Source organism: Hemibagrus wyckioides, linkage group LG15 (genome assembly GCF_019097595.1).
Source record: "Hemibagrus wyckioides isolate EC202008001 linkage group LG15, SWU_Hwy_1.0, whole genome shotgun sequence".
Taxonomy (NCBI): domain Eukaryota; kingdom Metazoa; phylum Chordata; class Actinopteri; order Siluriformes; family Bagridae; genus Hemibagrus; species Hemibagrus wyckioides.
Genome location: NC_080724.1, coordinates 11,458,339 through 11,469,464, shown reverse-complemented (window position 1 = coordinate 11,469,464; position 11,126 = coordinate 11,458,339). Strand labels below are relative to the sequence as shown.

The 11,126-nt window shown below is 39.1% G+C and overlaps 1 protein-coding gene across 2 annotated transcripts; it reads right to left on the bottom strand.

Moving 5' to 3' along the window:
- Window positions 1-2,801: 2,801 nt before the first annotated feature.
- Window positions 2,802-10,714, bottom strand: rabggta (Rab geranylgeranyltransferase subunit alpha). 2 transcript variants are annotated; one of them, XM_058410956.1, is made up of 17 exons: window positions 10,539-10,714; window positions 10,193-10,216; window positions 9,917-10,027; window positions 9,556-9,680; window positions 9,266-9,483; window positions 8,757-9,011; window positions 7,356-7,439; window positions 7,154-7,236; window positions 6,926-7,015; window positions 6,667-6,772; window positions 6,406-6,457; window positions 6,207-6,295; window positions 6,035-6,123; window positions 5,713-5,829; window positions 5,136-5,249; window positions 4,964-5,051; window positions 2,802-3,856 (listed from the first exon to the last, which is right to left on the bottom strand). In XM_058410956.1, the coding sequence occupies exons 2-17, from the start codon at window positions 10,193-10,195 to the stop codon at window positions 3,708-3,710; spliced, it is 1,773 nt and encodes a 590-aa protein (XP_058266939.1). In that variant the 5' UTR covers window positions 10,196-10,216; window positions 10,539-10,714; the 3' UTR covers window positions 2,802-3,707. The 2 variants fall into 2 exon arrangements, with proteins under 2 accessions (XP_058266939.1, XP_058266940.1); XM_058410957.1 differs by having other exon boundaries at window positions 2,803-3,856; window positions 9,266-9,453; window positions 10,539-10,713.
- Between the last annotated feature and the right edge of the window lie 412 nt (window positions 10,715-11,126).

Here is an 11,126-nt window from a genome sequence, read left to right as displayed (position 1 = left end):
CACCCACACTTTCACACTGTATTTGTCCCTCCCAGTCAAATGTCAAGGGTGTGCACTTTTTCAAAAGGAAAACACAAACATGCCTAATAATACCACCAAACAAAACTATTATCTAGTTAATTAGCTGCTTAAATCATTTTCCATCCACTGACCTTTACATGCTGTATGCTTCCTTATTAGCTGTCCAAGCTCTTCCAAAATACAGAGAATAGAAGAGAGTCTAAATCGAAAACTGATTTGGTTTATATTCATGCATTCCAGCTTTCTGAATAAAAATGACAAAAGCGATCCCACTGTGCATATAGTGTATTACGACACTTATTATAATGCTGCATCACACAGGCGTCAGGTGTTGGCCGAGGCGTAACCACGTATTATCAGAAGGGAATGAGAAAACTAAATTATAATTTTCCCCATTTGTACAATTAAATTGAGAAATTGATTATGCCATGAACAATCCACAATCAACTAATTGTGCCATGTAAATAAATACAATCAACTAATTGTGCCATGTAAATAAATACATTTAATTGGCATGAAAAATATACTATGACCAAAAGTATGTGCCCCCTAAATACACCCATGTGTGGCTACTCTTCTTTGAGGCTATCACAAATACACAATTGTCTGGAATGTGTGTGTTGCAGATTTACAATTTCACTTCACTGGAACTGTTCCAGCATGACAATGCCCCTGTGCACAAAGCCCCTGATCTCTATGAAGAAATGGTTGGAGAACATGTTGCCTCCTCAGCATCCCAACATCAGTGTCAATAAGAAGAGAAATAATAGCAAACCAAATGGGAAAAAAAATCTGGAATGAGATGCTCATTATCCTGAGTGTTTTTATTCTACTTCAATTGAAACATTAGCACCCAACACATTTAATGCTTGAATTGTTTGTTAGCCCTTCTTTTGCTTATAATGGCAATCAATTGAAACAAAAGTTTAAATTAAGAAGAGTCTCAAGAGTCTGATGCAAGTTTGACATACCTGGTTTATAGTTTTAACATCTATTAGTGTTACGGGGAAGAAGGGCTCAGCACTAAGTGAGGGGGTGAGCACTGAGCTAGACCCGTTACCCAAATGGATGAAAGCAGGTGGAAAATTCAATCAGGGAGCCCGGCAGAATAATGAGCAGAAATAGGCAAACAAAAATACAAACCTAAGAAACTGTGTGTGGTTGGGGGGACTAGGGAGGTTCAACGCCACACGGGACTTCCCAACCCGCTACGCTATCGGGCCGTATAAGCTAGCCGAGGATTGAGGATCGAGTTTTGGCCGCTTAAGCAGTTCCCTCACCGAGTCGGGGTCTGGCTTAATAAATAGGAAGTGGCAGTGGGCTGATTCTAAGCCTGCAACGCCAGTAAATAACTTTATAAATATTCTCTAGATTATTAAATATCTCTAGCAACGGCTTTTGAAGCGAGTACCGCTAACAAATTACCTCTCGGCGCCTATTGCCTCCGACACCGGGCGCAGTTTCTATATCCACACGCCGAGTGAAACCCTGAGGCTTATATAACAGCGTGCACAGGTGCCGTGCATCAGCCCTAATGGCCTGTGCTGGGCTGAGCACTATAAAGAGGCACGCCTGTGACCGCGGATTTGCCTCAGAAGGCACCCGCGACGTTTCAGTTAGTAAGACAATGGTATTGAAGTTAAGTGTATTCTGATTTAAGTAATGATTGAAAACATAGTGAAGAAGGAAATATCCTATACAGATGTATGATAATTACCCAATCACACCTCAAACACACCTTACAGATTGAACTATTAGACAAATTAAATAAAACTCCCGCGTTTAAGTAGAGAATGTACAGCAATCCCCATTTCACTCAAACATTTCAAAAGTAAGTTCCCTGGTTTCCTCCAGCAGGAATTAGGAATTTATCTGATGATTAGCACATTATTAAATTCACTGTAGATAAAAACAACACAAACCTATAAAGCTTATTTCCATGATGGTTCTCTGCAAGGTAGAACTCAATTTTTCTTGTCTTTCCAGAAATAACAGAGCATACAGTCACACGCTGAGAAACTACATGACACACCTTTGCTTATGTAAAGCAAACATTTAAGTGACACTTTAAAATACATTTCTTTGACATTAAAATCTCCTCTTTCATTTCAATGACTGATGAAGCCTGGAGTTTGAACTGACAACTTTAAAGGCTTTTAAGAGTGTTGTAGGGAAGTCTGTTTAAATGTATTTATATATTTCTTTGGTTCAAATGAATCAAGTGTAAATTTTGAACTTGAAATGAGATGAGCATGAATACTCAATAGCTGGTGCGTTTAACTTAGCTAGCTACGAAACAGCTGTTTTTTCTGTTGTTTTTTTAAGGACAGTCATATGGGCTGCTCGGATGATCTAGTAAACTCAATGAATTCACAAACCTATTTAAGCATTTTGGGTCAAATGAATGCTAGCATAACCAAATCTAAGCAGGACCCTAACTAAGGACAGCTTGTTATCTTTTTTCTTTTATTAGTATTTTTTCCCTCATGAAGCGAAACATTGACACAGAATCATCGTTATTCTGTTCTCAGCTTTTATTTTGTTTTTGCTTTTACTTGTTGTGATCAAAATGTAGCTTCTGCTAGCTGCTTCCTGTTAGCATAAATCGTTGTGGGCAACAGCAGCAGCTGTGGAGCCGCTGTGTGGAGCAATGTGGAGTGACAAAGCAAGAATTTATCAAATAAAAAAAGAAAAAAGACTTAACATGACCCTGACTCTTGAGAGATGTTTTATTTGTGCGTTTTACATACATACATTATTTATATATATATATATATATATATATATATATATATATATCTCACATACACCACACACACAGTCTAATCAAGTCTAGCTCATGCCTAGCTCAAGTCTAGTTCAGGTCATGTTTGGCTCAGTCGAGTAGATGCAACTCACGCAAACTTCATTGTGAGCGCTTCCTTGATCATTAGAGAGATAATTACATAGTTGGAATAAAGAATGTCACAGGACACACATGGTAAAACACACCTCCTCCGCATGCAGAATCTAAAGCAGGTAGGAATAAGACACTTGTTGTAATTATATTTTCCTATAACATCACATCCTGTTGTTTTATTCCTCTTATACCACAGCAACTTGCCACTGATTACAACTTTTATCCAGTTGTAGTTACATTTAATGGTATGGAACATCTAACCAGTGTAATACCTGGTATCATTTTTGTTACAGTTGCTGTAAGCAGTTGTTCCTTCACCAGCCTCTCTCTCTCTCTCTCTCATGAAATTAATAATCATAATTAATAAGAAACTTGACACAGAGACTCCTTCTGTATACGGTGACAATCATTTTACAGAAAGCATCACATCACTGATCACACACATCTAATGTGGCGAGTGCGCTGTACACGAAGTCCCTGTATATGACCTCTTACTATAGAAACGATTCCATATTAGAACAAGTGTACATATCATATAAACTAGTGTGCTGCTGTTATGGAAAATGAATCAACATCTTCAGACCGATCAGAATAAAAGTTTTTAACAATGCTGTGGTAAAAATGAATATTTACACACACTGAGATTCTGAAGTCTCTTTGAGAGCAGTGCAGTGTACAGTTACTGAAACCAGTGATTACTTCTGATGAGAATCCACAGAGGAACAGTCATGATGACACATGAAAAACACACACACACACACACACACTTCTTATCCTTAGGAGTTAATCAGAGTAAAAGTTCAGTGAGTGATGGTAGCAGCTCGGCTAACTCTGCCCAGACATCGTCGGCCTGGGTGACGGGGTTGCCACGGAGATCCAGCCTGGTGAGCTTCGGACACGTTGCCAACGGTGACAGATCGGCGATTTTCGAGATTTCTGTCATGTGAGTTGAGTAAAACCATATTTTTTTTAGAAGTATTTGTCAGACGGAATCATCCTTTCGTCAGTTTTCACAAACCTGTACAAAAAGTCTTACAGTCTGGACTTAAATAAGAGTCTAAATGTAAACAGAAATGGAAATTTCACATCCAGGATTGTTACCATAGCAACCAGAACCACCAAACTGTACAAACAAATTTTGTAAAAATATGCATTATATGCATATGATGGTGGACTGAGACTTCAGTGGTTTTACTGACCACTGCTACTGTTTTCTTTTTAAATATTTACAATATTATAAAGTCTTATCATTTTATTATATAAACAGTTACAGTAAGCAAGTGGTTTTTCCTAAGTATCAGCATAATTATTTCTATTTTCAAATTTATCTTGTATTAAAAATGCTCTGAAATGCTGCTCAGTTCAATGGCACAGAATTATTTAATTTATTTATTATTAACTCAAATAACTTCCTGAACCTGTCAGGAGAAAAGGGCATGTAGGTGTTGCAAGGTTTTGTGCCAACCCAACATATTCTAATTAACAAACCAGACTCACCTAAATTCCCTAACTGTAATTAATCCCACAGTAATTATTAGAATAATAAGGTGTTTTGTGGCGAGCGGGTTACCACAGGGTCACTGTGGCGCCATTATATACAGTCAGTTAAGAATTTTAGACCAGTCTCAGTCAACAGGTATCTTGTGTAGTTGTTTGATTTGATTCCTTTAGGATTCTTTTACACATATTTTTAAGACCTGGCAAAAAACTTATGGTGCTGATTCTTGTAAAAAAAAAAAAAAAAAAAGGAGCAGTGGCTTAATTCCTGTGGGATTAAACAAAAATTATCTAAAAGTCACACTCCTCTTTTTGACAATGAGCAGTCATGTCAATTAAATAAAATAAAATAAAATAAAAATCCATCACGCCTTGTGTGCTGTTGTTCTGTCTGTCATTGTGTGTAGGTGAACGCCTATGGGAATTGCACAGCAGTGTCTGTGTGTGTAGTATAGTCCCATCCCTTGTGACAGACGTTCCCACTGTGACATTTCCAAGAATCGCAACATGCTTAACCTCATTGCGGCCGATTTAATAAAAGGATACGATTGTTTTTTAAAGACACCTCCTCCAGTTTGGGCAGATGGTACAGTCCCTCCAGATTCTCAATAGCATTATCATCTGCCTCCAGGACCTGAGAGAGACCCCACACACACACTGCTGTTACACATCCAGTCACAAATATTTCCTTTGTAAACATGTGAAATTGAAACTTTACCTCGAGGCAGTGCAGCATGGTGAACTGCAGCGGCAGCTTCACAAGCTGATTGGAGCACAGATTAATATGAGTGACCAATAGGAGCTGGTCCAGATGGCAAAGCGTACTCAGGTTCTATAGTGTGTCAGAAAGAGAGACAGAAATATAAACTGTAAATGTACAACAAGAAAACGTATAGGGAGCGCTCAGAGCAGTACGCACTCAAAAGAAAACCAGTATTGCACTAGAGGAAAATTCCAGAAATGGTGGTATTCCCATAAAAGTTGAAGCTTTGGTGCGATGAGAGGTGAGGTGGCTAAACAGATTCAAGGACTATAGTGCCACTGCGTCACTGTCTTTAGTTAAAGACTCTATCAAGAGGAAGTTGAACTAAATTGTAGAAACCTTTAACCAAAGTGAAAACAGACCTTAATAAAAGAAGTTTAAATTAACAAATATTAAAATAGAAGTTGTTCAGAATGGAACTTCCCTTGGACAAATGTTCTGATCTTTAATAAGCGATCTTTAATAGAGTAAAGAAAAAAAAACGTACAAGTGACAGGTGTATAGAGCAGATAACATATCACAGTACAGTTACCTTATCCGAGAGGCTGAAGACCCGCACCTCGGCGTACTCCATTTTCAGAATAGTGTTCTCGATCATAAACTTGCTGCAGAGATCGCTGTAGTAGGAGGAGCGCATAGGGTCCACTTCCTGTTGAGGGGTCATGCATCATGTTTATGCTTATACTTCATGCATCATGTTTATGATACGTTCTATTTATCTTGATCATTGGCTTAGCAAAATGACCGCACAACATTAGAGCCATGATACAGGAAACTATAAATGGTTTAATCCTGTTATTGGTGTATTTCATGTCAGGATTTGAGATTTTGTGTATTAAAAAAGTGTATTAAACCTTCAGTGTCTGGAAGTGAGTGAGAGTCTCTTTCTCATGACCTAACGGATCCAGAGCCCTCATCAGGAGGATTATAGTTAACAGGCACCCTGAGGGAGGCAGAAAAAAAAATCATAAGGCAATGAAAATCTAAAATATGAAATGTATAATACTGAGCAAATCAGGGACTTACATTTATTCTGAGGCTCCAGTTCAAGAAGCTGAGTACAGGACTGCAGCTCGGACTGGAGAACTGAAGTCTTCTCTACAGACAGCTCACTCCTAGAACACACACAATGTTAATAGCCAGGTCTGCAAACAGCATAGCTTGATGTTAATGCTCTGCAAAAAAAAAAAAAAAAGCCAAAAGTGACAGATATATGTGGGTGTACCTGAAAAGCTCCTGATCTGTAGCAGACTCCCTGCACCAGCTCTCCATCCGACCTGAGAAAAGAAAGAGCGTAAATATTCACAACAGTTCATTTTAATGCTGACAAATCCACTGAGTTGTGTTGGGTTTTTCATGTGGAAAATTAATATATAAATACTCCTTACTTCAGCTTATTGTAAGTACTGTCTATAGTTCAATTATATATATAGCATATAATCGAATAAATGAATCTTCATCTCTCTCTCTCTCACACACACACAACCTGTATAGAGAGCACAGTCTCTGTGGGTGTGTTTTTCTGTCCAGTGCACTGTCAGATTATGTTCATTGTTGATGTCGCTGATGGAGCTAGGAGGAAGCTCACACAACTAAGAGACAGAAAGAGAGAGAGAGAGAGAGAGAGAGAAGGGAGAAAAGAAGTCATTTCCATTTTGTAATCTGTAATTTTAGTATTGTCATGCACAATATAAATATCTTAACTAAAATGAGTTTTGGGGCATAAACAGAGAAAAGGAAGTTACCCAGACAGGGCTGTGGCGAAATTGAGGGTGAACACTTCTCCACTCCACCTGCTGAGGCTGACCATCTAACACCAACATCAAATTCACCACCTGAGACAGAGCGAGAGAGAGAGAGAGAGAGAGAGAGAGAGAGAGGGAAAGAGCATAAGGTTGTGCATATGTTTTTACTGTGATATGAAGTGATAGTTAAACATTAAAACTCTTTGAACTCATTAGAAATTGTCTCACATTAACAGGTTTGGAGAAAGCCACAGCGACTCGCTCTCCCTCTCTGCTCACATACACACAGCTGATCAGCTCCTCACGCTCGGCTGGCACAGGAACCAGGAAGAGAAAAACAAATCATCAACAATAAGACAGAAACCAGACACCCCCCCCCCCTTCCCAACAACACCCACTCACACATTCTCTCACACGCCCTCTCACACACCTCTTCCCAAGAGCCAGCGGTAGTAGAACCAGGCGCTCTGGTCATTCGGGTCTGTGAAGACAGCATTCTGCACCAGTTCATATTCTAGATACAAAAGAAGTTGCAAAAAAAACATGGAAAATGAATTCAAAAACATGCTCCTGAATTCATGAGTATTTGGAAGCCTAAACCTATTTATTCTTCAATCTGTAACTTTGTTTTCAATAACAGCTTACAACTGCCCTCTTCTGGACATGATGTGAAACAGTCCCTGTGTTGTTTAGTGTATGTACAGTCATGTGAAAAAATTAGGACACCCCATGAAAGCCTGTTTTGTTTTTTTTTGTGTTTTTTATTGCACATTTACACCACACGCTGCATCTGCGAAGCTAACAGCATTGTGGATGACCCCACACACCCCTCACACACACTCTTCATCCTCCTGCTATCTGGAAAGAGGTACCGGAGCATTCGGGCCCTCACAACCAGACTGTGTAACAGTTTCTTTCCTCAAGCCATCAGGCTCCTCAACACCCGGGACTGAACTGTCCAAAACTCTCTCTCTCTCTCACACACACACACACACACACCCAGAACTGTACAAGACTAAAGAGAACTGAACTGTACAAAATTCTCTGTCCTTCTCACACACACACATAACTCATATTGTTCACTATTTATTGCACTACCTCAAACCCTGTTATTATTTCATTACTCTGCTATGTTTATATTTATGTTTATGCCTATTTCTATTTGCACTACCTCAACCACTGCTACTCTGTACATCATTTAATTTTTATTCCATTTCATACAGGGGTTGGATAATGAAACTGAAATGTCTGGTTTTAGACCACAATAATTCATTAGTATGGCGTAGGGCCTCCTTTTGCGGCCAACACAGCATCAGTTCGTCTTGGGAATGACAGATACAAGTCCTGCACAGTGGCCAGAGGGATTTTGAGCCATTCTTCTTGCAGAATAGTGGCCAGGTCACTATGTGATGCTGGTGGAGGAAAACGTTTCCTGACTCACTCCTCCAAAACACCCCAAAGTAGCTCAATAATATTTAGATCTGGTGACTGTGCAGGCCATGGGAGATGTTCAACTTCACTTTCATGTTCATCAAACCAATCTGTCACCAGTCTTGCTGTTTGTATTGGTGCATTATCATCCTGATACACGGCACCGCCTTCAGGACACAATGTTTGAACCACTGGGTGCACATGGTCCTCCAGAATGGTTCGGTAGTCCTTGGCAGTGATGAACTGATGCTGTATTGGCCGCAAAAGGAGGCCCTACCCCATACTAATGAATTATTGTGGTCTAAAACCAGACATTTCAGTTTCATTGTCCAACCCCTGTATATATATATATTTATGTATATATGTGTGTGTGTTTGTATGTATGTTTGTGAGCTCAGACCTTTGAGCAGCTGCTCCTCACACACCCTGTGCCCGTGTGTCTGAGGTGAGGCTGTGGGCCGTGTGTGTTTTTGGCAGGCTGATTCCGGATCAGATGCAGGTTGTGGGTGCAGCAGGGGCAGCAGCGTGCTCCGGTAGTGCCAGCTTGAGTAGTTAGAAAAGTTGGAGCCGATCAGGCGGTCTGTAAACTGGAGCTCCTGTTCCACTGAAACTTTGGACGCTTTCACAACCAAGCGCCGGTAATCCCAACAGTGAACTGAGAGAGAGAAAGACAGAGAGAGAGAGAGAGACAAAATGATGAACAAAATGAGATTAAATCTTTTAAAGCTTGTAAAGTTTCCATATGTTTCTCTATAATAATCATATACTGCTGTTAAATAGATTTCAATATACTTTTTTTTGTTTAATCTTAGAATTATCTATTTTTTTCTTTTTCTGGTCCTCTTTGTCCCCAATTTAAAACTATTCATTACCATCACCCCCTCCCTCAACCCTCTCTTTCTCTCTTACAGTTGCGGTCGTCTAGGCTGAGGCAGCGGTCACACAGGCTGAGCTCTCTTTTCCAGTCGGGTCTCGGGAGACGGGAAGACACCCAGCCACGGTGATGCCAGCTCCCGTATGACTTGGGGTTCACTTTCAGACATGACTCAATGAAGAGCAGCTCAGCTTCGTACAGCTTCTGCATCTCCTCATCCTCTCTAGGAAGAGGATAAACAGAGTTTACAATTCTGAGACAACAGAGTTTAAACAAATGCTTTCAGAAACTACACAAAGTATACTGGGAGCTGTAGTTCTCTCACTTTACAGTCTCCAGGTGTAGAAGGATCTCTCTCCTGTAGTTCCACAGCGTGGCGAAGTCCGGGTTAGAAGCCAGGAGCTGCTGCGTGAGTTGGAGAGCTTCTTCATCCAGCTCACTATTTGTCCTCTGACCGAGACACAGAATATAATATACTGAATATTATAAAAGTTATAAATATAGATATAATACTTTCAGACAAGAGTTTTGATGAGTCTGGACTGAGTTTTGTGGAAATGCTACCAATAAAAAAGAAATAATTACTTTTTTAATCATTATAATATTATTTAATAACACAATGATTATTACTACTCATCATTATATTTTATTATGGGGAATTTCGATTTTCTCGCCTCATGACTGACCTTTTTGAAGATGGCATCTCGAACCGTCAGATACACTTTCAGCTTCTTTTCTCGCTCTTTCCTCTTCTCCTCTTCCTGTTGAGCAGTGGTCTTTACCTTCACTCGACCGTGCTGTACAAGACAGGAGGAGTAACAGAGAGTAAATATGAGAGGACAGGTGGAGCAAGAGAAATAAAGAGACACACACACACAGAGTGACAGAAAGACAGGGAGAGAAAGAAGAATAAGAGACCGAGAGTCTGTGAGGAAAATAACTGTAAACTTCAGATCACTCACCATGTCTTTACACGAGTTTCAAGTCTGAAAAGAGAAAATAATAAATCAGAATAAATCATGTACAGAACTCAGTGCAGCTCAGTGCGCATGCGCGAAACCACCCAGCTCGTGCTGAACATCGGGAATACATTGAATGCATCTTTTGTCATTCCTTAAAATGTAAAATTAAATTGTTGCAATAAAGGAATTAAGATATTATCATGTCACAAATAGATGCCAAGTTATCAGGCCAACACTTACGCAGCATTACCGTTACTCAGCAAACTGTCAGTACTGCTTCAGTGTAGCAGATGAGAAATTAGGAAACGACCAAAAGAGACCAGAAATAAAGGTAAAAATCACTCACAGTGTTGCCGAAACGTGTCTCCCTCTAATCCGCTCACTGACAAACTGTAAGTCTGACCACAGAAAGAAATTCTCCTACAAATTTTTATATTTATTTTTCACCCTGTAATGCTGTTTGCTCTCAGAGAGATGTACATTGACGTAGCAGACCAGTAGACTACAAATTTGTTACTTCCGTCTCCTTACAATGTCGTCACTTCCGTTTTCTGAAGTGGCAGCGAATTTATTTCCAATTAAAAGTTTTATTCAATATATGGTTGTTTTAATTAAATTTTAATTTTTAAATATTCCAAAAAAATAAATTACATTTATGAATTTTTTAGAAACTGTTTGAATCTCTAAATGGTTGAGAGTTTATTTGATAATGATTTTGTACAATTATTAAAAACAAACAAAAAGACTTCAATTTTATATCATGGGTGTAATTGATGTAAGAATAAATAAATAAGAATAAATAAAATTAAATATAAAAATATATATACTTGTTTGTATTTAGCTAAAGCACCCACTATCTTAATGTCTTTGGGTTTTTGGTTAAAGAGACATCAGTTCTACATAAATAATCAACAAGTGCAAAAGTCAGACAGGG